This window comes from Carcharhinus amblyrhynchos, chromosome 9 (genome assembly GCF_965287045.1).
Source record: "Carcharhinus amblyrhynchos chromosome 9, sCarAmb.v2.hapA, whole genome shotgun sequence".
Lineage (NCBI taxonomy): Eukaryota > Metazoa > Chordata > Chondrichthyes > Carcharhiniformes > Carcharhinidae > Carcharhinus > Carcharhinus amblyrhynchos.
In genome coordinates, this window is record NC_137332.1 from 60223765 (window position 1) to 60250931 (window position 27167).

General features: G+C 41.1%; 1 protein-coding gene across 5 annotated transcripts in view; it reads left to right on the top strand.

Moving 5' to 3' along the window:
* Positions 1-26424, top strand: part of acot11a (acyl-CoA thioesterase 11a) — a 70255-nt gene extending 43831 nt beyond the window's left edge. For all 5 annotated transcript variants that reach the window (XM_080195792.1, XM_080195790.1, XM_080195791.1 and 2 more), the window contains 9 exons: positions 7253-7372; positions 10805-10949; positions 12395-12450; positions 14830-14896; positions 16481-16564; positions 16657-16790; positions 20103-20234; positions 24618-24744; positions 25847-26424. In XM_080195792.1, the coding sequence (XP_080051918.1) occupies positions 7253-7372; positions 10805-10949; positions 12395-12450; positions 14830-14896; positions 16481-16564; positions 16657-16790; positions 20103-20234; positions 24618-24744; positions 25847-25993 (1012 nt within the window). In that variant the 3' untranslated portion in view covers positions 25994-26424. The remainder of the gene's footprint in view (positions 1-7252; positions 7373-10804; positions 10950-12394; positions 12451-14829; positions 14897-16480; positions 16565-16656; positions 16791-20102; positions 20235-24617; positions 24745-25846) is intronic.
* The last annotated feature ends 743 nt before the right edge of the window (positions 26425-27167 follow it).

Sequence of the window (27167 nt, forward strand, 5' to 3'; positions counted from 1 at the left end):
CTGTTCAGGCAACTGAGCTAAACTGACCCCATCAGTCAGACAGGATATAACTAGGGATGGTGATGGAAGAAGTAGCAGTTTCTCTCTACTGTTGCTTCCCTCTCTGTTTTTCCCTTCACAGCTACTTTTTTGCTTTTGGGTGGGAGGCAATGTGGTGTTGTGGAAAGTGCAATGGTTAAGTGGTGGTTAGAGGGTGGATTAGGACTGAGCTGATATAATAGGCCCAAAAATTGTTGTGGGCAGACATCAGCCGTAGTGAGGGGCCCACTTGTTGGGTATAGGTATGCTTTGAGATTTGCTGGGCATGTAGTTTCACCCACTACCTCCCCTTGGTGATATTATGACTTTTCAACATGCTTTTGCTCTCACGCTCCATCACCACATTGCCTCTAATGCATTCTCTCATACACCTACTATTGCCCCTTATGCCCCTTAAATGCCCTGCAATTTAATCAAACTGCATGACTCCCCCTCCCACCCCTGCTATTCCTTGCTCTTCACCTTGCATCCACTATCACAATGACATCCCACCCTGTTTCCCCATGTTCCTTGTGATCCCATTACTGCATCATTTTGTGTACCTTTGCGATACAGAAGCTGCTTTCCTGGCCTTTTCTTTTTGTAACATGGTTAGTGCATTCCAATCCCTCTCACCTATATCAGATCACATGCTGTTTGCCCCTCCTGATCACCTTCCTTTCCCATGGACTGTATCTGCCTATTTGTTCACCTCCATTTCATTGATTTCTTATAATTACCATATCGTTCCCTGTCCCCTATCCACTTTTCCTTCACTGAACCACTAAGTCCTCCTCCCTCACACTGTTACTTTTCCTTCCCTATCCCGTCCCCTAATAACTAATGGTGAGCACCAGGACAAGCAATTCACCAGGAAATGAACACAAGGATGGGAGTTTGGGAAATAAATCACTTCTGCAGTTTTGGATCTGACATGAGCGAGTTAGTGAGGTTAATGCTGTGTTGATGTAGGTGTACATGGATGTCTAAAAGGAATTTGATAAAGTGCTGTGCAACAGACTTGTGCACAAAGTTAGAGCTCATGCAATAGAAGGGACAATAGCGACATGGGTACAGAATTGGCTAAATCACAAGAAACAGAGAGTAGTGGTTAATGCATGCTTTTCAGACTGGAGAAAAGTTTATAGTGAAGTTCCTCAGGAGTCGATGATCAGATTCCTGCTCTTCCTGATATGTGTTAATGACCTGGACCTTGGGCACAAATTTAAAATTTGCAGATGATACAAAACTTGGAAGCATTGTGAATGTTAGTGAATTATGTGGAGCTTCAGAAAGACGTAGACAGGTTGGTGAAATGACTGGATAAGTGGCAGGTGAAATTCAATGCAGAGAAATGCAAGGAGATTAATTTTGATACGAAGAATGCAGTAAGACAATATTTTAAAAAGGAGGGCAAATCTAAAGGGGTTCAGGAGCAGAGGGACCTGGCTGTATATGTGCATAAATCAATGAAGATAGCTAGACAGGTTGAGAAGGTGGTTAATAAATCATACAGCATCCTAAGCTTCATTAATTGGGGCATAAAGCACAAAAGCAAGAATGTTATGCTAAACTTGTATGGAACACTGGTTCAGCCTCAACTAGAGTATTGTGCCTAATTCTGGGTGTCATGCTTTAGGAAAAAGCAAAAGAAGCAAAGTCAACAAGAGGAAACCATTTTCATCATCGAGTAGTTAAGATCTGGAATACGCTACCTGAGTGTGTGCTGGAGACAGTTGCAAACAAGGCATTCAAGAGGGAATTGAATTGCTATCTGAAAGAAGAAGACCGTGAAGGGCTGTGGAGAGAAGGCAGGGGAATGACACAAAGTAAATAGCTCCTGAAGTGAGCCAGTACAGACAGGATGGGCCGAATGTGCTGTAACTTTCTGTGATTCTGTGATATTTTGGAAGGTAAATTCTGCATGGGAATGTTTTAGGGACCTTTGGAATAATGAGTAAGCTAGTGAATTATTACATGGAAAGTTTGTGGGAAACTGGAGCGACAATGATTTCCAAAATATTTGCTGGCCCTTGATTGGTTGCTGGTTTCAGATTTGCTGTTTTCCTGTTATTTTGACTAGATTGGGTATTACTGACACTGTCCACCAGATGGAGACAGCTCTCTATTTAAAGAAGGTGTGCAGAATTTAAACAGAACACAATCAGAATGGTACAGCACTGAAGAATGTTGCATTTAATGCAAATCGTTAAAAAAATGTCATCAGAGCACCTCCTTTCAGTCCTAAAAATAACGGCAGAGATTATGGATATTGACATGCAATTTAAGAAGGAGAATGACGAAGGGTCGGGGAAAGGGAATTCAATAAAGTGGAAAATTCAGCATCTTGAAGCACAGCTGGCAAATAATAGGCAGAAGAAGAGTGGAAAGTTCAGGAATGGGGATTGTAGAGTAAGGAAAGAGATAGATGTGAGGTTTTGATGGGGTTTAAACAGAGGCTGTTGTAGGACTGGGGATCTTTGACTAAGATCAGTGAGGGGAGGATCATGAGCAAGTACAAATTGGTATGGGATTGAGTGAAATGCGACTTGAAGAGGAGGCTGACCAAGAGAGCACTGATCACGATGCCACCTGTGTGGATTGTTGTATTGTTGTTTCTCCAGCAGTGATAAGCTCAGCTTCCTGATACATGGTCCATTCACAGGCGGCACGGTGGCATAGTGTTTAGCACTGCTGTCTCACAGTGCTAGGAATCTGCATTCAATTCCCGGCTTGGGTCGCTGTCTGTGTGGAGTCTGCACGTTCTCCCTGTGTCTGCATGGGTTTCCCCGGTTTCCTCCCACAGTCTGAAAGACGCGCTGATAAGGTGCATTGGCCATGCTAGATTCTCCCTCAGTGTACCTGAATAAGCAGCAGAGTGGCGACTCGGGGATTTTCACAATAACTTAATTGCGGTGTTAATGTAGGCTTACTTGTGACAGTAATAGACTAGACATTCTGTGTAAACTGGCACCTCCTTCGTTTTACTTTCCAATGTCAACAATGCTGAAAATAATCAGCAGTTCAGTCAACTTGTGTGGAGAAAGAAGCAGGGGTAACATTTCAGGGACGCTGTCCTCCTTAGCTTCTCTTGCTTAAAACCTATTGCATTTGTAACTTTTCCCAGTTCAGGTAAAAGGTCATCGATCTGAAACTTTAACTGTGTTTTTCCTCTCCAGAGATTCTGTCTGGTCAGCTGAGTACTTCCACCATTTCCTGCCTTTATTCCTCAGTGTGTTTGTTTGGGTATTTTCAGTTGAATCTGTTTCTGTCCATTCTCCAACATCAGCCACTGGATAGCAATCTGGAGTGGGAGCCCTGGATGATTGCATTGCAGTTGTGAGATCAATAAAATTGCCTTATAAGATTACTACAATTTCAGGCTGTAACTTTAGGGTAAATGAAAGGGACTACAAGACCTCTGCTTGAGTCTGCTACTAGTCAGTAAGCCTGGGGTGGTTTAATTGTTAGCAATCTGAAGAAGACTCATTGTCTTATTGAGAGGCAAATGCAGGGTATTTATACTTGGAAATATCGGCAGCAGGTACTGAGTAACCCATGGATAGACCACTGACCAAGGAAGGCATTATAGCTATTAAATTGTAAACAGTACTCCTTTGCTTCTAAGACTAGAGGGAGTTGAGATCAAATATAATGAATTAATACTTCTATGTGAACAAAGAACAAAGAAAATTACAGCACAGGAACTGGCCCTTCGGCCCTCCAAGCCTGCACTGACCATGCTGCCCAACTGAACTAAAACCCCCTGCCTTTCCGGGGAACATATCCCTCTATTCCCATCTTATTCATGTATTTGTCTCGATGCCCCTTAAAACTCACTATTCTATACGCATCCACTACCTCCCCCAGCAACGAGTTCCAGGCACTCATCACCCTCTGTGTAAAAAAATTGCCTCGTATACCTCCTTAAAACCTTGCCCCTCGCACCTTAAACCTATGCCCCCTAGTATTTGACTCTTCCACCCTGAGAAAAAGCTTCTGACTATCCACTCTGTCCATGCCCCTCATAATCTTGTAGACTTCTATCAGGTCGCCCCTCAACCTCCATCGTTCCAGTGAAAATAAACCAGCCTGTCCACATTGCTAATGCCCTCCATGCCAGGCAACATCCTGGTAAATGTTTTCTGTACCCTCTCCAAAGCCTTCACATCCTTCTGATAGTGTGGTGGCCAGAATTAAACACTATAATCCAAGTGCGGCCTAACTAAGGTTCCATAAAGCTGCGACATGACTTGCCAATTTTTAAACTCAGTGCCCCGGCCAATGAAGGCAAGCATGCCGTATGCCTTCTTGGCTACCTTCTCCACCTGCTTTGCCACTTTCAGTGACCTGTGTTCCTGTACACCCAGACCCTTTGCCGATCAATACTCTTAAGGGTTCTGCCATTTACTGTAAATTTTCTATCTATATTAAACCTTCCAAAATGCATTACCTCACATTTGTCTGGATTAAACTCCGTTTGCCATTCTCCGCCGAAGTCTCCAACCAATCTATATCCTGCTGTATCCCCTGATGGTCCTCATCGCTATCCGCAAATCCACCAACTTTTGTGTCATCTGCAAACTTATTAGTCAATCCAGTTACGTTTTCTTCCAAATCATTTATTTATATTATGAACAGCAAAGGTCCCAGCACTGATCCCTGAGTAACACCACTTGTCACAATTCAGAAATGCATCCTTCCAGTGCTACCGTCTGTCTTCTATGATGTGGAGATGCTGGTGTTGGACTGGGGTAAGCACAGTAAAAAGTCTCACAACACCAGGTTAAAGTCCTGCCTTTACAGGGGCAGTGCTTCGAAGGTTTGTGGCTTATGCTACCAAATAATCTTGTTGGACTTTAATCTGGTGTTGTGAGACTTCTTTCTATGACCGAGCCAGCTCTGTATCCACCTTGCCAGCTCACTTCTGATCCCATGCGACTTCACCTTCTGTACCAGTCTGTCATAAGGGACCTGGAGTCCATGTAGACAACATCCAGTGCCCTACCCTCATCAATCATCATTGTCACATACTCGATAAACCCGATCAAATTAGTGAGACATGACCTCCTCTTCACAAAACCATGTTGCCTCTCGCTAATACATCTACTTATTTCCAAGTGGGAGTAAATCCTGTCTTGAAGAATCCTCTCCAATAATTTCTCTACATAAGGCTCACCAGCCTGTAATTACCTGGATTATTAAACAAAGGAACAACATTGGTTATTCTCCAATCCTCTGGGACCTCCCTGTAGCCAGTGAAGATGCAAAGATTTCTCTCAAGATCCCTTGCCTCTCTCATATTTTGGGGTATATCCCATGAGCAACTGGTGACTTGTCTACCTTAATGTTTCTCAAGAACCCCAATACCACCTCCTTTTTGATCTCAACATGACTCAAACTATTTATATCTCCTTTCTCAGATTCAGAATGGATACAGAGCAAATGGGGAAAAGTGTGAGGAAGTGATTTTTAGGTTGCAGGCTTCCCCATTAACTTGGGCACATCACAGACAGACAGCAGTTGTAGTTCTCTTGTGGTCTGCAGCCAACTGAGAAGGAGAGAAAACACAAAATGAAATCAGCCAGGTCTGCACCTTAAGCAGAGAAAATGCTTAATGTTCTGTTCTTATGTTCATCACATAGAACACAAGTGAGAATTTGGAATCAGATTGAAGACCAAGTTTGTAAGGTGTTACAGGAGGTTGGAAGATTCACCTAGCTTGGTAATATAAGAAGGTGTCTATAGCATAGCACCTACAGTGAAAACCAGTTCTGGGATTAAAAATCCCTCGGCTGGGAATGTGAAAAGGAAGCAACTCCATTGGAAGCTGGGAACAAACATAAACATTTTGTGATAAGAACTTTATTTTTTTATGGATAGGTATAAGTCATAAAGAATCTCTACTAACATAGTTTAAAGTATAAGCTGCCAAAATAAAATTATGTTTAGTCAATAGTATTTTTAGTCATATTTTAGAGTCAAAGGTTTAAAAGTGTGAACTTTTGCCATACCCTTTCAGCAAATATCTAGAAGTTTGAATTTCTCTTATCATAAAAATTGTTTCTCCCCTCAGCCTTATCCAGGGATGATAATGTCAATGAAAGAGGAATTGCTGTGCTTATTGAAATCAGCTAACATTTCATACCCCAGGATTCAAACTGCAATCTTCTAGTCTGTATGATTTAGTAATACACAAGATGGGGTGGCAAGGTGGCACAGTGGTTAGCACCAGGAGCCTAGTTTCGATTCCCGGCTTGGGTGACTGTCTGTGTGGAGTTTGCACATACTCCCCGTGTCTGCATGGGTTTCCTTTGGATGGACCGGTTTCATCTTGCAGTCCAAAGATGACTTGTGACACAAATAAATTAACTTCAAGTTTTTTTTAAAGTTTATTTATGAGTATCACAAGAATACTTACGTTAACATTGCAATGAAGTAACTGTGAAAATCCTCTAGTCACCACACTCTGGCGCCTGTTAGGGTACACTGAGGGAGAATTTAGCATGGCCAATCCACCTAACCTGTACATCTTTGGACTATGGGAGGAAACAGGAGCACACAGAGGAAACCCATACAGACATGGGGAAATGTGTAGATTCTGCACAGACAGTGACCCAAGCTGGGCATCAAAACCAGGTCCCTGGCGCTTTTAAAAATTAACTTTATTAGATTGTAGTAGCTCTGAAGACACAGCTCTTATGGAACAGCTCATTTTATAAAAGGCACTCTTTATCAGTTTTTCCTGATGGTAAATTGCATTTCACAGAACAGCCATGCACTCTGGTAATTAACCACTTATCTCCTTGACTTTGTTGTTTAAATCGAATGAAGCCATACCTCCTCATATCCAGCTAAATAATTAACTATTCACTTAAATTGATGAATTTTCTAGGAATCTTGTTCACTATTTTGGGGGAGTTTGCAAAGGGACAGAGCCTTAAACTGGGATTTTTCAGTGATCTGCCTGTGGCCAGTGGATTTAAGGTATTGGTATGTAATGCTGAGCACAGCCCTGCATAGAAATGGCAGTGTTCACATCAAAATTCAGTTTTATTGAATATATTCCTTCTTGAAACTAAACTTCTCTGTTGAAATAAAACTGTAATACTGTAGTACTAATTGGAAAAGGTGAATGGATGGCAGAATTCCATGAATTTTACTAATCTTCAACTAAATTTTCGCTCATTAAGCAAAGCTTTAATTATTTATTTTTGCCTAATTATGTTTGTAGCCGTTTCTGCAAGGGGCATCCAGTGCTGAAGACCATTGACATGTTCCACTTCAGGGGACCCTCACAAGTTGGGGACCGCATAAATTTGAAGGCAATAGTTAACAACGCATTTAAAACAAGGTGAGAATGAAGCTTCACATCTCGGCCTCTTCAGACACCAGTCAACCTATGTATGTGATAATTGGTCCCATCATAACCACAAATCAGAGTTGGGCCTGCCTCTGACCTCGCTGTTTTTATTGTACAGCTATGTGAGGTTAGTGGTTGTTAATGATTGATGAGTAATGGCAACAGTGATGAGCGGTTTTGCTTTGCACTCATTCAGCTGTTTGTACTTTTAACTTTCCTGCTGCTTGCTGACTTGTGTCTCCAGAATTTGTTCAGAAAACTGCAGATTTCAAATTGTTCAACAAAGTTGAAAGCTCAGCCCTGGATGTGGCTTGGGCAAGAAGAAGAGGGTTTCAATTCATGGGGCACTGGCAACAGCGCTGGGGAAAGGGCAGCTATTCCACTGGGACGGGCACAGAGTCCTGGCAAGTTTATAATTACAGCTATTGCTAGGGGATTAAACTAAAAGGGGCAGAAGGGTTGGCTAAAGGGAAATTTCTAATCTTAAAGTGAAAACTCAAGGCAGCAAAGCACAGTGATGCTTTGGGGAAAGACGACCTGTGTAAAGACAGAAAGGGACAAAGAGTTTACTGAAACAATACATCATGGAACTAACAGTGCAACAGTAAAAATAAAATAAAGGCTCTTTATCTGGATGCGCAAAGCATTTTTAATAAGATAGATAAAGTAGTGGCACATAAAGATAAACAGTGTAGATTAATTATCTTTACAGAGACATAGTTACATGATGATTGAGATAGGGAAATAAATACTTCAGGGCACACAACATTTTGAAAAGACTGACTGAATGGAAAAGGAACAAACAGTTCTGATAGTAAAGGATGGCATAAACAGAGTAGTGGGAAAGTTTCTTAGTTCAGAAAATCAGAAAGCAGAATCTGTTTAAATAGGGATGAGGAATAACAAGACTTAGAGATCTCTGATGGGTACATGTATAGGCTCCTGGTCAGAGCATTGAGCATGAAATAATTAGAGCCTGTTACAAAGGCAGTTTAATAATCGTGAGGGACTTTAATCTTCATATAGATCGGACAGATCAGGTTGCTAAATGTAGTCTGGAAGATTGTTTTTGCTATAGTTTATTGGAACAATACATTGTGGAACTAATAAAGGATAAAGCTACTTTAGACCTAATATTGTGTAATGAAGCAGATTTAGTTAGTAATTATTAACTCATGGTAAAAGATCTTGTGCAAAAAAGTGATCAGAATACGACTGAATTTCATATTAATAAAACAAAAATACTTCGGATGCTGGAAATCTAAAACAAAAACAGAAAATACTGGAAAATCTCAGCAGGTCTGGCAATGGTTGACAGTGGTAATCACAGTTAAAGACTAAAGCAGGTGTTAATAGTGACATAAAGGCAGACAAAGCATACCGCTCAATGAGTACATAAGGGAGAAGGAAAGGAGAGGGTGCATAATGTAGTGTTACAGTCATATTTAGGATGTAGAGAAAGATCAACTTAATATAAGATAGGTTCAATCAAAAGTCTGATGACAGCAGGGAAGAAACTATTCTTGAGTTGTTTGGTCCGTGACCTCAGATTTTTGTGTCTTTTCCTCAACGGAAGAAGGTGGAAAAAAGTATGCCTGGGGTGCGTGAGTCGTTGATTATGCCGACTGCTCTTCTGAGGCAGTGGTAAGTGTAGACAGTGTCAATGGACGGGAGGCTGGTTTGCATGATGAACTGGGCTACGTTCACAACCGTTTGTAGTTTCTTGTGGTCTTGGTTAGAGCAGGAGTCATATCAGGCTGTGATACAACTAGAAAGAATACTTTCTATGGTGCCATTTTACCCAGGGTGTGGTCTTCCCAGTATTTAATAGAAAGAATTTTGCTCATCCAGTGCTGAAAATCAGACAAATTAGGAATAGTGACTGGGTTGAATGAGGGTTATCTGGTTGAGCTGGGCATCGCCTGCATACGCTGTGAAATGTGACATTTTTCCAGCTATATAAAACACTTTGAGACATTTTGCTATGTTAAGGGAGCTATATAAATACTCTGATAAACAGTCATCCAGACTCGGAACGTTGGCTATATTCTCTCTCCACAAATGCTATCGGACCTGTGAGATTTTCTAGCATTTTCTGTTTTGTTTCAGATTCCAGCATCTGCAATAATTTGCTTCTATATAAATACAAATTGTTTTAATTGTTGTTGTAAAAGTTGGATTGTTATGATTTCAAATACAGTTTTTTATACCTGGACAAACGCTGGTGTAACTTCACCTTGCTGTAGTTGATGATAAGACAGCCTGTTATAGTTGTGAGTGTTAGGAGAGGTTATACTGTCTTACTGCATGGGCTGCTCTCTAAATTGCTGTGTTTTCAGTATATTCAGAGTAAGAGCATCTGGATGTTATGATAGGTTTCAATGTAAAGAGGCCCCTGAAAGCTGATGGCCAGAGAAAGTGTTTGCTGCAAAATGTAATGAAACACTTTTGGAGTTTTGCCAGGTGGTTAAACCTGCTTTTGATTAGATCTTTCCATTGCTTTCACAATAATCAAGTCTTATCAGAAGAGGAAAAAAAACTTTGGTCAAGGGCAGAGCTGATAAAACATAGCACAATGCAGCTTTATGTGGAATTACCTTGTATTCCTGAGGTAATGCTAATCAAGAGCTGCACCTATTATAAAGTTTAATTGTTATGTTGATCAACCCCTCCAGCACAACATCCTATGGAAAGAGGATAAAACATATCTGTGGGATTTATCAGCAACTGTTTTATTTTATTATAAGTATCACACTTTAAACTTGTAATAGTTTCTGGACGACAGTAATGCATAGGGGAAATCTTTGCTCCTTGTTGATTCAGTGGGTAATGGCCATGCAGACCAGAGTAGATGGAGGAGCTACAGCTGCGTGATTAGACTAGGGAGGGGATTAAAACCAAAGCTTGGGTTACTACTCATTGTTGAATTACCCGTTAACACTGGCTGTCTGAGCCGGCATTTCAAGATTAACTTAGTGTGATTTACTGGGGTTTTTGTCAGCTATGGAATTGTATACCAACATTAGTGCCCACAGAGGAGGAGGTGGAAGGGATCTGGTATGGTGTTTGTTTTGAGATCATGATGTGGAGGTCGAGAAAAGAGTAACTAAACACTTCTGTAACAAGATATGGTTTAAAGAAAAGACTAACCATACTTGGGAGATGAGGGAAGGGGAGACAACCATGATTATTGTTATAATAATGTAGAAAATTTGAGCATTTAAACCTTAAACCTGTGGTAAACTTTGTAAACAGCCAATAGCATTTGAAGCAGATTCCCACTTTGCTGATGTATATGCCCAGTGTAATAATGTATTTCAGTTATTTGTAAATATAAACACAACTGTTTAATTTTTTAAAATTATAATGAAGTCACTCAAGATCCCGCCAAGACTATTTCTAAATCTCTGGGGTGCTTTTTAGCTTTGAAGTTGGTATCTGTGCAGAAGCCTACCATCAGGAAGACTGGGATCGGAAGACACATATCAACAGTGCTTTTCTGACTTACGTCATGCTGGGCAAAGATGGGGAGCTCAGCACACTGCCTCGCATTAAGCCAGAACCAGGGGTAAGTGCGGTGCAATCTACACTTACGTATGATCTCACTTTGGACACAAGCTGCACTCAGTTTGCCAACTTCCATGCATATAGATGGGAAGTGAAACTTTCTATCTGCACCTACAAAGCCCAAGCATTTTGCTGGGAGACATGTAATTGATTCAGTCTCACATCAGGCCCAGGCAGATAGAGCTGACTGGCTCTGAGTTTTTAATTATACCTTGACTGGAGAAGTTCAGTTACTAGTCTGTACTGATTTACTGCAGGGGATAGTGGTGTCATGCTTATTTTACTGAGCTAGTAATATGGAAGACGTGAACTCAAATCCCTGGTGTTGGACTGGGATAAGCACAATAAGAAGTCTCAGCAAAGAAATCCACTTGGAAAATTTGAAAATTTGAATTCCATTTCAGAAAGATCTAAAACAAAAAATCTGGTGTCACTAAAAATGGCGATGAAGCTGTTGGATTCTTTAAAATGTCCACGTTTTTACTAATGACCTTTTAGGGAAGGAAATTGGCTGTCCTTTCCCAATATGGTCTGTATGTATCTTGGTTGATTCATAGCTGCCTTCTGAAGTGACAACTCAAGCAGAACAATTAAGGATGGCAGTAAATGGCAACCTGGTCTGTGACATCCGTATGAGATTGAGTGATCTTTTTAAAAGGCGGTATGATGTAGGATAAAAACAGCAAATGCTGGGAAGACTCAGCAGGTCTGACAGCATCTGTGTGGAGAGAGAAACAGTTAACGTTTTAAGTCTGGAGCCATATAGACTTGAAACATTAATTCTATTTCTCTCTCCACAGATGGTGCCAGACCTGCTGAGTTTTTCCAGCATTTTCTGTTTTTGTTTTAGATTTCCAGCAGTATTTTCCTTTATTTTAGGGGTGTATCAGTTAGCCTCTACTGATCCACTCTTATGACCATCCAGTTGATTTATCAATATTGTTGCAAATCAATCAAGTAGACAACTCAGCAGAACAGTTAAGCCAAATGGTGTGTTTCCAAACTGGACGTTCTATATCACCTTAATGATAGGTACAAGCATTGGTACAAGTTCAGAGTCCTGCTTATCATAGTTCAATGTGATTGCTTCGTACAGTGTTCATGAGGACAGAAACTACCATTGCCTGCATTTATGTGGTGTCTTTGATAGAGTGCCTCATAGAGGCATAATCAAAAATTGGATGCCAAGCCAGAGGAAATGTTAGAAGGGGTGAATGTGGCCAGAGAGGTGGTTTTCCAAAGAATGGAAGAAAGGGAGAAGAGTTGGAAGGATTTGGGAGGGGAACTTCAGAGTATGAAGCTTGTACAGCTGAAGGTGTGATAGCCAATGGGGTGAGGGAGCTGGTTGAGGAGAGGGGAGCAGAATGCCCAAGGGACCACAATCAGTACAAAGGTGTTCTATTGCCAGTTGATTATTGCTGTAACTGACCACATTTCTCCCAACAGGATGGAGAAAGAAGATACCGAGAAGCAAGTGCACGAAAGAAAATACGACTTGATAGGTTAGTAAACTTAAACTCTCTAACCCTTTGGCTGTGAGTGTATTTATAGAGCAGCAGCGCTGACCACCACAGCAATTCTCTCACACATTCTTTATTTGGACATTGCAGCAGGATAGAACTTTGCATAGTGACCCCCTCTGTGAACCCTCCGGAAAATTACCATCGGCTTCACGTAAAGCATGTGTTGCCAAACAAGTAGAAAGCACTACTGTAAACCTGGTTAAAACAGACAGCCAATGGTGCCTGTGATGCAAATAAACTTGGCCAGCTGCTGATCTGCTCTTTAATTTCACTTTGCACTGATTATAGCAACCACACCACATGTACTGTACTGAGAACAGAAGGCTGGGGAATTCCTATTGATGCAGCTCAATGCCTGACAGCCTACCCTACATAAACACTGAATTCACAAAGTGCTTTGGGAGTTTTCCTACATTAAAGGCCCAGGATAAATGCAATCTGTTGCTGTTGTCGAGTCAATAAAGGTCCATTGGCTGTGTCAATATTTTTCCTCTTGGGCACACATTGTTCATCCTGTGTGGAAAATTTGATCAGGTTATATTTGAGTTTTGCAAAGAGTAAAGCTGCTGGAAACAGCTAATCCCAGAAGTCCCCCTTCCATCTTTATGTAAATGAAACAAATGCATGTTAGAACATGGTAAGCGCAAGTTCTTCTAGCTTCAATAATGGAAATGCCATTTGCCTCCTGGCAGTGTCCTGTTTGTACTATGGCCAGAATGTTACCGCCGTTCACACCAGCAGGATTTTCCCATCACACTGCAGTGAACGGAGATTTGGCTGGATGCCAAATTCTCCAATGTTGCTGCAGCAAGAGCGTGGCGTGAATAGCTGGTAAGACCACACCCATAAAATTTGCATGCAACACCATTGTTTTGGGGTGGGATTTGCATGCAGGATTCTTTGGGCCGAGTTTCACCAGGCTGTTAGTTGAGCATATTGATTTTTCTGAATTTTCTCAATCTGAGGAGGTTTATGCAGTGTCACGGTAGCAGAGTCCAGAGCGAACCATCTGACAGTCTGTTGTTGGAATCAGTTTCAATCTGTGATGCTGAGCCCTGATGTTGAGTGTAACCTTGCCTTCTACTCATGAGAAAGAGAAAATCTGCATTATTGTAGCACCTTTTGCATAATCAGGATGTTCTGATAGTGTTTCACGGCCAGTTTTAGAAGTGTAGCCACTATCTTAATGCTGGAAAATATAGTGTAATGTCCTAACTCTGCTGGAGTCATGAGTTTTAGCAAAAAGGAAAAAATTGTGGTTTGCACATACTGATTCAAAATGCCGCACAATATGTTTATTGAACAGATGTTCTCTACACAGATAGAAGATGAAACTAAGCAGGAGCCTGTGAAACACTCCAATGACAACCATCAAATCATGAGACCTGCTCTTTGAAGCAATCATATAACCTCCCTCCCCCTTTACATCAGTGGTCATACAGCACATTACAACAAAGTTAGACATTGGATAATAACACTCTAGGCACAGCACTATACACTATTCATTACTGTACACAATCAGGAAGATGTCTATTCCTGTTTGTTTGTACACGACACAGTCATCAGGCAACTCAGATTTAACTAAGTCTTCCTTAGTAGTGTTCACAACACGAGGGATAAAGGAAGTTCGTACTTCTGGAGATGATTTAAAGAAACACCCCAGTGACATCACCATCAAATCATGTGACTAGCTCCTGCACAGTCAACAAATCTCTTAAATATATAGCACATAGTAATCAATTTGCACGCAGAAAAGCACCAAAAACAGCCCTGAGTATACAATCAGCTAAAACCAAATCATCTGTTTTTGGGGAGGACAGTTGTGGAGGAGTTCCCCTACTTCGCTTCAAATAGTGATCCATTTGCATCCAGCCAACAGGTCAGATGGCACCTCAGTTTAACATGTCATCTGAAAGGTGTCATCTTCAAAAGTCCAACACTACAGTGCAGTATCAGCTGAGGTTTATTTGCTCATGTCACTGGAGGGTGGGTTTGAATCTCTGACCTTCTGACGTAGAGGAAAGTACAATATCGTGGAACCAAGTCCAACACTTAGGCCGGAATTTTACCCACATGCCCGCCTGAGGTTCGTAAGATTGTGTCAGAGGTCAATGGAGAATGCCGTTCTGAGAGCCTCAGGGTGGGCGTGCTGGCAAAATCAGGGCCTTAAAGTCTGAAAACAGGCCTACTTGTTCTGAGTGTCATGGATGAATTGTAAAATATAATTAGGATTATGGAATGTTGGGTAAAGATGGTGCGCTGTAAATTCCTCCAGATCATCCGGACTTGAACCGGACAAGTGAAGTGTATTTTGCAAATTTTTTTTACGGAATTTGAAAATCCATTTTTTTCTTTCAGAAAATACATAATTTCATGTAAACAAACTGAAGTCCCACTATCTGTCCCCTGGGACCCCAGCAATCAGGTAACTTGCCATTTTGTTACAGATAGATTACAGTGTATGAATGTTTGTTATTGTCATTAAGTAAGTTATCTTTCTGTCTGTTGCTTTATGCCCATGTGCCTCCCTATTGACAGCTGGAATCTTTGGATGCTCATTCTTATTTTACTGTTCAGTGTTTTGGACAGGATGACAATTTAGTTGACTATTCTTGTATTAATGATTCAGCATGCATACTCACAGGAGTCATGATGTGGGTATGCCGGCGTTGGACTGGCGTAAACACAGTAAAAAGTCTGACAACACCAGGTTTTAGTCCAACCTATTTATTTGATAATATTCTCACAAGCTTTCGAGGGGTTACCCTCTTCGTCAGGTGAATGGAGAGTTCTGGCCTCAGACAGAGCATATAAAGCACAGACAGTTTAGAGATTACTGATTAAAATGCGAATCCTTACACCTAACCTGCTGTTCAAGACCTGAAGTGGCTGACAATGTGAGTGGTAGGAGCACTGATCACAGTTTAAAGAGATGTGTATTGTCTCCAGACAGTACAGTAAGTCGCACTATCTGTAACCCCCGTGACTTGCCTGGGTTTGCAAAACCTCACTTTACTGTCTGGAGACAATACACATCTCTTTAAACTGTGATCAGTGCTCCTACCACTCACATTGTCAGCCACTTCAGGTCTTGAACAGCAGGTTAGGTGTAAGGATTCGCATTTTAATCAGTAATCTCTAAACTGTCTGTGCTTTATATGCTCTGTCTGAGGCCAGAACTCTCCATTCACCTGACGAAGAGGGTAACCCCTCGAAAGCTTGTGAGTATATTATCAAATAAATAGGTTGGACTAAAACCTGGTGTTGTCAGACTTTTTACTGTACTCACAGGAGTCCAGGGCTAGGTGAAAATCACAAAAAACTGAATCATTTTGATCATCCATAGAACCTTTTTCAGATGGCTGTCTGTTCTAGCTACCAAATTGGTGCCAAAATGAAGCTTGAGCTTTGTGTGATGAAGATAAGACAGGCAGGTTCAAATTTGCTTCACCTTGACCTTTGCTATGTTGCAATAAATGCTGTCAATACTGAGTCCAGCTGTCTCACTGACTTGTGTTGTCCAAGTCAAATGGAATCAGCCAGGCCTCCGGCCAGCTTCGTGTTGCAGTCCTGTTTTTATAACTCGTAACATTGATGTTTTGTTAATATTACTCAATGTTTGTCTTGCTTTTTTTTCTATCCCCCTTTCTCTGAAGGGAGCTGACTCTTGGTGGGGTCTTGCTCAGCAGACAGCAGCAGTCCTCCAATAATTCATTCAAGTACCCCGTCTTTATGTAAAAAGCCGTTTAACTGTGGTGAACATCAAAGCTTAGGCCAGTCTTGTCTCCCCACAATGCTAACAAATAGTCATGGATAGCGATCAGGAATGGAGAATATGGCTGATTTTCTGTTGCGATCCCCTGCTGGCTTCTCAAGAATACTTATGCCTGTGACAGCTCTCAGCTGTTCCGGTATCCAGGTACTGACCAGTATCCGAGCTGGAACCTTCTTTATTCAGTTGATGTTTGAAGTGACTGGTTTGATTTTTTTTTTGTTGTCATTGTTTAAGGTTTACCTCAGCTACAATAACATCTCTGCACTGAAAATGCTGGCTGCAAAACAAAACTGGGTTTTGAACTGCACGCAGAACAAGGCAAGTTAAACTAACATAGCAGCAACATAAAGAGTTCAGGGATTTCCAAGCAATCATCTGTTCAGGAAATGAAGTTAATTTCCTTTTTCTAGGCTAAACTCTTCACCCTGGAGGAAGGTCAGTTCCTGTCCTTCAAGGTGGAAATGTCCGTTTCTGTAAACGTCAAGCAAGTTTTCACGCTTTTGTCTGATATGAGCCGTCGGCACGAATGGGATACCCATTACCAGTAAGAAAATCACCATAAAATAGGAGTCAGCATCAGTGACAGTGCAAAGGGGTAATGGAAGGGAAAGGTGTAGCTCATAGTACCACAGAATCACAGAATTTTTACAGCACCAAAGGAGGCCACTTAGCCCAGCATGTCTGCACCAGCTCTCCAAATAAGCATTGCGGCCTGGTACCATTCTCCTGTCTTTTCCTGTACGATGTAGAGATGCCAGCATTGGACTAGGGTAAACACAGTAAGAAGTCTCACAACACCAGGTTAAAGTAACTTGTAGCAAACGCCATTAGTGTTTGCCACCCACCTGACGAAGGAACAGCCAGTTCTGAAAGCTAGTGGCCTTTGCTACAAATAAACCTGTTGGAGTTTAACCTGGTGTTGTGAGACTTCTTACTGTGTTTTCCCTGTATCCCTGCACATAGTTTTTATTCAAATAATCATCTAATGTCATCCTGAATGCCTCGATTAAACTGGCCTCCACCACACTTCCAGGCAGAACACTCTGGGCCCAAATCACTCACTCTGTGAAAAAGATTTTCTCATACCTCATTTGCTTTTTGGCAAATCACTTTAAATCTGTGCCCTCTCGTTCTTGATTCTTTTACGAGCGGGAACAGTTTTTCCCTATCTACTCTGTCCAGCCTCTTCTTGGTTTTGAACAACTCTATCAAATCTTCTCTTAGCCACTTTCTCCCCAAGGCAACAGTGCCAACCTCTCCAATCTTGTCCCTATAATTGAAGTTTCTCATCCCTGGAACCATTCTTGCAAGCTGCTTCTGCACTCTCTCTGATGCATCCACATTCCTTCTAAAGTGAAGAACTGTACACAATACTCCAGCGGAGGTCTAATTAGTGTCCTGCTCAAATTCAGTATAACCTCCTGGCTCTTATACTCTATGTCCCTATTAATAAAGCTCAGGAAACTTTATTAATTGTTCTCTCCATGGTAGCGCAGTGGTTAGCACTGCTGCTTCACAGTGTCAGGAACCCGGGTTCAGTTCTCAGCTTGGCTCACTGTCTGTTGCACATTCTCCCCATGTCTGCATAGGTTTCCTCAGGTGCTCCTGTTTCCTCCCACATTCTGAAAGATGTGCTGGTTAGGTGTGCATTAATCAAATAGACGCTGAACTGTAACGACTAGGGGAATTTCACAGTAACTTCATTGTAGTGTTAATGAAGGCTTACTTGTGGCTAATAAATAAACTTTAAACTTTTTATTTGTCCTGCAACCTTCAGTGATCTATGCACACATGTCCCCAGGTCCCTTCTGCTCCTGCCCTCTCATCTTTTAGAGTTGTAGCCCATATTTTATACTGTCTACCCATGTTGTTCTTCCCAAAACACATCACTTCACACTTCTCCACATTGTCTGCTGGCTCCACAGACTTGCCCATGTCCTTTTGAAGTTCTACATTGTCCTCCTCAAGGTTTACAATGCCTCCAAGTTTCATATCATCCAGAAACTCTGAAATTGTACCCTAGATCATCAATATATATCAGGGAAATCATTGGTCCTCACACTGACCCTGGGTTACTCCATTACAAACCTTCTTCCAGCCTTAAAAATACCCAATGACCATTACTCTCTGCTTCCTAATAACTAGTTAATTCTGTATCCATTTTACCACTGCTCCTTTTACTCCATGAACCCATAAGTCTGTTGTGAGGCACTGTATCAAATGCCTTTTGTAATTCCACAAACGGCACATCAACAGTACTACCCACATCCATCCTCAGTGTTACCTCTTCAAAAAATTCCAGTAAATTAGTGAAGCATGATTTTCCCTTTAGTATTCCATGCTGCCTCTTGCTAGCAAACCCATATTTTTCCATCTTCTAATTCAATCCCAAATAATTTGAAGCTTCCCACTAATCATGTTAAACTGATTGGTCTGTAATTGCTGGGCTTATCCTTACAGCTCTTTTTGAACAAGGAGGTAACATTCACAATTCCCCAGGCCTCTGGCACCTCCCTGAGTCTAGAGAAATATTACGACCAGTGACTCTGCAATTTCCATTCTCACTTCCTTCAGTATCCTTGGGATCTTGATTAGCAGCCACAGTGGATATGGTCAAAATGTTTCGTCGGACATGGTAACTGAACCACTTCCCCATGACATTCAATATCATTCCCATCACATAGTCAACCACCATTAACAGCTTTGGGGGGGGTGAGTAGTTTGGGTCATTGTCCAGAAACTTAATTGACCTGGACATGTAAATGCTGTACAGGTCAGAGCCTGGGTGTTCTGAAATCAACAAATCACCTTCTGCTCCCAAAAAATTGCCACCACCTACAAGGTACAATGTGCAGTGTGATTAAATACTCACTGCTTGCTTGATGGGTGCAACTCACTATTCAACTTGATTAGTGCCCCTCCTTCCTCCAGACATTGAGTCATTAACACCAGCACCAAAGAAAGATACTGGGAGAAATAATTGCCCTGTAGTTAGGGCCAGGAGCCGAGACAGAAGCAAAATCCATTCCAACTTTCAAAAGGGAAGTGATTAATCAAGAATTGAGAAAGGGCTTGGGAATGAAACAAAATGGACAGTTTTTTCATAGAGCAATTGAGACTGAATGACCTCTTCCTTTGCTGGAAGATTCTGTAAAGGGAATAAAAGTTTTTCTTTGTGGGACCTTTCAGGTAATGGAGGGAAATGGTTCAAACCAATGGGAATGAAGGAAGCAGATGTCTCGTCACTGGGCTAGTAATCTAAAGACCCAGGGTAATACTCTGGGGACTAGGGTTCAAACCTCACCACAGCAGATAGTGAAATTTGAATTCAATAAAAATCTGGAATTAAAAGTCTAATGATGACCATGAAACTGTTGTCAATGGTCATAAGAACCCATCTGGTACCCTAATGTCCTTTCAGAAGGAGATCTGTCCATATGTGACACCAAAGATGTGCAGGTTAAGTAGATTGGCCATGCTGAATTGCCCCTTAGTGTCAGGGGAATAGGTTAGAATAAATGCATAGGGTTATGGGGATAGGGCCTGGGTGGGATTGTGTTGGTGCAAACTCAATGGGCCGAACAGCCTCCTTCTGCACTGTAGGATTCTGTGACTCCAGAGCCAAAGCATTTATCTCAGGGATGGGCAATAAATGCTGGCCCAGCCAGCGATGCCCATATCCCATGAACGAATAAAAACAAATAGTAACAATGTGTTTCACTCAAATCTGTAAAAACTGACTCTGATTAATATTGTGGTTTCAAATTGAGTCTGAAAGTTCCATGCATTAAAACCCCTGCACACAGAAAAGCACACAAACTCTCACCATTTCTAATCCTTTTATGTTTCTTCCAAGGAAATTTGAGTTGATCCAAAAGGTGGATGAGGATGATGTCATCTATCATGTGATCTCCCCTTCTGTCAGCAAAGGGAGCAACTTTCAGGATTTTGTGTTGTTGGCGTCTCGTAGAGTGCCTTGTGCTGTTGGGTAATTTCACTTTGTGTTTTTGACGTGCTTAAGTAGCTTAATCATTTTTACTCATTCTCCCAAGAAGAGCAGATATTTTTTGAGATTTACATGAGTTCAGGTTATTTTACTTCCTACAAAATGACTTGCATTTCCCTCTAAGCAATACTTGTATTTGTCAACAAATGTACAGCAGCACGTTACCGAAATGACTGTGCCACTTTCTATAGCTGACTGCACATTCACATCACATGTCACTTTATCAGGTGCTTTTCTATCACGCTGCCATGCCTCCCCTCCACAAATAACAATGGCCTGGACTGTGCATTGGGACTAACAAAGAGGTTAACAGCCCTCAATGTTATAAATGCATTGCACAGCAACTTCTAGAATTATGTACATGTGCAGTTAAACACAGAAATCCAAAAGTTGCTATCTGGATTACTCTGCTGCTGGAGAGGTTGCACTATAACAGTACCTTACTGATATAGCTTACATCTCAGAATATGGAGCTTTATGACCTACTCCTGACCTCCCACTTTTTTTTGGGATGTGAAGAATTGAGCAATTGACATGTTGGCAGTTTTTTTCCTCTGGACAGGTCATTCTGTCCCTTTCCATGTTCAAGTTAAGTCATCCTGTACCTTAAAAAGTAATTTGCATTTTGTTAGAAGAAGTAATTAGTTACAAGATTCTAATTATTGCTAGTAAATGACAAACAGATTGGTTAGATCTAGGTGCTAAATTGTAAAATTTAATACAAACAATCAGAGGTGCAGTTGCAATGGGAGGGGCCGAGCAGATGGTGGTGGTGGGTGGGCCAGTGCATTGGGTATCCAATCAGAGGCTGATTACTCTACATTTGCTGATAGGCACAAACAAGTTTAAATGAGCCTAACAGCAGCAAATGCAGAGGGAAATCACACTCTGATTGGGGAGTCTGAAAGAACAGGAAAACTGGTAACGAATGAATGGTTAACTTGTTGAGGCATGCAAGACCACAACGAGAGGCGAGGAAGAAGTGCACTCAATGAGGTATTAAGTACTGAGATTTGCAAATCAAGCCACAAAGAGATGAGCGTGTTTGCACCAGGCACCGGCACAAATGGACCCAGGCCAGCAATAGAAACTGGCATGACACCCCGAATTAAGCCAATAGGAGCCAAGTGCTAGATTGTGCCAGCAGTAGAGTGGACCCAAACCAGCTATCAGTAACAAGCACGTGATGAAGCCCTGAGGTGAGGGAGAGGTGCAGTGGCAGTGGCAAGTGATAAAAGTTGCCTTGCAGAATGCAGACCCCTGGCGAGTGATGTGAGTGAGAATGGGAGACTGTGAGGAGGGAGGAGACTGAGGCATGGGGGGTGGAGGAAGGAATATGAGGGTGGGGGTGGGAGAGGAGATGAATATGAGGGAATTGGGTGCAGACTTGCAGGGAAGGAGACTACGTGAGGGCCGTACTGAATTATGGATGGAAGGAGAGTTTATGATGGGGTTGGGGGTCCATGGGAAGGGAGAGTTTGTAAGGGAATGAACAGAGGAGGATTAGAGTGAGTGTTGTTTGAAATTCATGATCAGAATCACAGCTTCATAGTTGAAAAATGAATCCAATTTTTTCAGAGCTTGAACTCAATAAAAACATGGGATTGACTGCAAACGCCTGCTCTTCCAGACGCTTTATTAGCTGTCTAAAATCAAGATCAGTTTCTTCAGCAACATGAAGCGACACTATCAATCTGACTGTCAAAAACATAGAAAATTGAAGTGAGGAAAGAGGACAAAACTAGGCAAAAAGATAGTTTGTCGCTTTACTTTTTAAAAAGTTTGAAGTATTAAACAGTGCACAAACTGCACATTCAACCTCATCCAAAAAGATGGATGAATTATCTGATGACTTCGACTTGCCGATTTCCAGAGAAATCACATCTCCTGGAAAAGTTGAACAAGTGATTGACTCTGAAAAGACAATGGAATTACAAGAAATTGCTGATTTTTCTGTTGAAGTGAGAAGAAACCTACCTTCAAGACATTGTCTTATGGCCAAAATTTGTTGCACTAAATATGATAGAATATTTCACACTAACTGGACCTGAAAACCTAGGTAAGATGGAAAATTTGAGAAAAGTGTTTGAGATTGGAGGAGGAGGACCAGTTAGAAGTTGTCATAAGTCCCATTTTCTGAGAGTGAAGAGAAATGGGGTGTCAAAAATTAGGAATTGATTTTTTTCAGAAATCCCTAGGTAGTCTCCTGTTACATTTACAAATTATTCCCTAATTCTAGTAAAGGGAAGCACACATTCATTGATGGGTACTCTTAACTGGAGAAATATTGGAAAAGATATTGTTGATCATGAAACTTCCAAAGGTCATATTAAAGTAATGTGTGTGTTCATTCAAATATGTAAATTATCTGGAAGAATTGATTCTGCGTTATTGGCTCAGTTTGAAAAGGAGCGTTCTTATTGAAGGAAAGTGTTGAGGTGTGTTGTTGCTACTGTCAATTTGCTGTCTTCTTTGGGACTACCTCCAAGAGGACATGATGTATTGTCATTGTCAAATCAAAGAGGTAATTTTTTAGCCTGCCTTGAATATTTCAGTGAATTTAAGCTTTTCAAAGATCATTTGAAAAGTTAAAAGTATTGTGGATCAGGGAAGACCAATTTTTTAATATACCAAGCCTACAATGACTTCATCACTATAATGGTACAGCGGTTCAGGAACCAATTCACTAATGAAGTAAAAGATGCCAAATACTATTCCATTATAATTGGTCCACATGAGTCATATGGATCAATTGACATTGACATATGTGACCAGCGGTGGTGAAGTTGGAGAGCAGTTTCTTGTTTTGTCCAGCTACAATCCCACACTTCTGCGTGTCTGGAGAAAACTGTCTCGGAAACCACAGCAAATTTAAGTTTGTACACCAAAAATTGTTGTTGGCAGATCTTCGACAATGCCGCAAATATTCAGATCTACAAGCAAGACTGAACAATGCAAGCCCCTGTGTATTATTTATCCCACGTTCCAGTCTCTCCTTGAATTTAATCTGCAGTGCTGCAGCTGGATCCTGCAAAGAAGCTGTGCATTTTTTGATTTTGTTCAATATGTGTATGCTTTTTTTTTCAGTTTCCATGCATTAATGGAATATGCTGCAGTTGTGTTAGGAGCAGACAAATGGAAAATGCTTGACCATCAAAAGAATTTGTAACACCTGGTGGTCAGCACGTGCAGATGTTGTTTTCCTTATTAGACATAGCCACATCAAATTCAGAAAAAGTGTGTGAAAGCTGAAGCAAGATCCTTAAAGAAGTTTGAAACGTACAATATTGTTATTACTCTTTTGTGGAACCATTTGGTGCCATCAGCAAATTACTGCAAAATGCTGATACAACTTTATTGAATGCTGCAATTGTTAGCTCAGTTAAAAGTTTTGTCATGCAAGTTTGAAATTACTACAGCTCAGTGGAAGCAGAGGCACTAATAATAACAAAGAAATATAGATCACTCTGATAATGAGAAGCATACAGGAAGTTACTTTTTGCTGAAACTAGAGACAATGAAATCACTTTAAAGGGGAAAGAGAAGATCATTGTTGAGAGTGCCAGTGTTACTTGTGACAATACGGTGCCATTGCAGCATAGAGGTAAATTTCTGAAGAAAACTGTTGATTTATTCCGGGTGCCTTTTGATAGAAGTTTAAACGAAAATGCTAAATGACAAAGAACAGAATCCTGCCAGACAAAGCCACTATCCTGCTACAGGGATGTCATTGACTGATTTTTTTTTTACATCTCATTGCATGCCTCAAGACTCGCATCGCAATTATTTATATTGGCACATTTTTACACATTAAAAGGCGGTGATCGGTTTGTATATTTTTGTGGCTTCTGCCTTTGCATTCTGTAGGTGAGGATGGGGTCGGGGAGCGGCATGAGGTTGGGAGGAGCAGAAATACAGATGAACATGGGGCACCATGAGCTGTAGATCTACCTGTGCAAAATAAAAATTAAACTTTTTAAATGGTCACCTGCCAAATTATTCTGCAGCAGTTCTCCAAGACATCTCTCTGTTAAGTTCCCTTGTCCTTCCAAACAGACTCCATGTAGAGACTGCACAGTCTGCCTGGGAGATGCAAATGACCCTCAGGCTTTAATCTGGGACCAGGGCAAAGCCTGTGGTGGACACCAGTCCTGAAACACTGCACTGGTTTTAATAGCCAAGTGAGAAAGCTAACTTATCGTGTAGCAACTTTTATTCTAAGATTGCTAACTTGTGTTAATTCCTCGAGTTGGTTGTTGGCTTTAAAGGATCAAAGTATGAGTGAAATGTCCCAATTTGTCACCTCACTATATCATTCAGCATTGATAGAAGTATTCAATCTGCTGTTGTAAACTTTCTTCCTAGGGATCCATATTTGATAGCGCTCCGATCAGTCAGTCTCCCTGCAGCTCCACCAACTAAGGACCTTGTCAGGAGTGAAGTGTTGTGTGCTGGCTTTACACTTTGGGAGGAAGATGACACCCACACTAAGGTAAGGGGTCTCCAGCACATTAATAAACTACGGTCATCAATCGATCCAAATATATTATTTACTTAATAAGTCAGATAGACAGATATAAATATTTTTCTTTAACAGAGAAATGATTGTTAATTGGAATCTGACTGTGGGTGTGGTGTAAGTTTTCCTTTTATTTATGGAGGCTGTTTGGCTTGTTATTGGAACGTAATCTGTTTCAAAAGTGTGCATTTTAAATTCTCCAGCAGAAGCAAGGGAGGTGATACCAGGTAGTAGACTGCACTAACACATTTCAGATCTGAAATGGTGCCACTTCTATGCAGTGGCAATACTGTAGGAAATGTGATATTGGAGGTCTTGTTTTGAGACCAATACCCTTAACAGCAAAGTGAGACAGCCATGGCTAAATAACATTGCTGTTTCCTTATCTTCCTGCAAAAACAAATTCAAAAAGATTGATTGGATATCAAATGAAAGAATTCAGAACATGAGGACAGAACTTCTAACTGATAACCAATTCAGGAAATAAGCCCTTCATGTGAATTATTGCTGAAATGCTAAGTGCAAAACTCCAGAAGGACCAAGATGCGAAAACTACATTCACTGATATACTACATCCTATCTCTCTGTTAACATTGAAGTGGTTCAGAGTTAACTTTAATTCAAATGTATAGGTGTTTCCAGTAATTCAGTGGGCTCATTTTGCGAACAGAAAAGACATTTAGATTGCTTTCAAACTCCCACCCTCCCCTCACCTATCCAAAGGAAGCAAAATGCAAGGAAACCAAACAATTGCTGTTAAAATGTGACACCTAAGCGATAAGTTTATTTCTGTGCAAGTCTATTCCCCCTTTCCTTTAAGACTTATGGTTCCATAGTCACTGTCACTGGCTCATTCCTACCACTAGGATCAGCCATCATAGTACGCAGGCCTGACATTCTCATTTTTATATGGCTTCAGTACAAAGCAGCCACTGGGGGAATTCCTCAAAATCTGTACTTGGAAACTGTGTTCCTACTTTGATTGGAATGAAAGGGAAAGAATTAGGTCGTAGCACAGAGTTGATTTGTTGTCAGTGCCTGAGGATAATGGAGCTACTTATCTTTTATTTTTCAGATTACCTATTACATCCAGGCAACCCCTGGGGTCCTCCCGTACATCACCCGCAACATCACTGGACTCTCTGCTGACGTCTGCAAAGTCACTGAGGCTTGTATTAAATTTCTTGAACTAAATAAGGATATAGCCAGTGTAGCTTTGTGATATTTGTGAGATGTATAGTATCTATTTCTACATGATCTGAATCACATCATCGTAATCCATTGAAATTCTAATGATGATTAAGCGTTTTGGGGCAGCACAGTGCATAACATTTGTGTATTTTTTGTTGTCAGGTAGTTGAGATTTAATGCAAATGGAACATAATAATGAAATAACACTAGTGATGTTTGAGAAGTGTATTGTAATCTGTTTAGGCCAGAGATTATTGCCATTGGCTTATGTGTGAATTTGAGCCAAGTCTTTGCACAGAATAACGGCCTTATGCACAGCAATTTGTTGCAGACTGCCAGATTTAATTCGTTATATTTTTATACTAATTTTCAAAAGGATTGACTTTAAAGATGAATATATGAGGAATGTAGGTAAAAAGCTGTTACTGATATAAAACTAAAATAAAATCAAATTGATGATCATGTTACTGGCCTCTGAGTCATTCCTGTTGAATATTTTGTGCATTTTGCCTGTGCATAGTGAAAATATTTTTCGCGTTCTTTACAATCTGCCAGGAAATTCATTAGAGCAAGTATATGTTTTCTGTAAAGCTAAACTTGCCAATTCTGTGCCTCTTTGAGTTGCGAGTGTGGTTTCAAAAAGTTACTTTATCATTAGGTCACGGTCAATTATCCTTTCCTTTCAACTGAAACCACACAATACTAGAGTTGATGCTACAATGGAGCACTGAAACGCTGGAAAAATTTCAATTCAACGCTATGGTAGAGCCAAAGTTACCATCAGCTAACTGACTACAGTGATTACAAGGACTCACCATGGTGCTAGTGGAAAACTCGGCTACGATACTCCTATTGCGACCCCCAACTATTCTGGTGGGTCAGGGTGGGGGATGCGCGTCGCTGACCTTATTCCGGAATTTGCTCTTGCGCCAGGAATGCTTGCGCATCTCCCAGAACCGGAGAACAGTCACTGGTCAGACCACGCTGGAAACCGGTGGGAAGGCAGTTAAGTAATTTGGATCTGTTTTAAATGTATTTTAAATATGTTTTCAATGTAATTATCAGAAATTTACCAGTCCTGATTGAATCTTCCAATCCACCAGGAGTACTTAATTCCGGTGGGGTTTGGAGTTATTCCCCACGTTGGGGGAACTAGCTGGAGACCCCACTGGAATGAAGAGGGGCAATCGGGGTGGGGGGTGCAG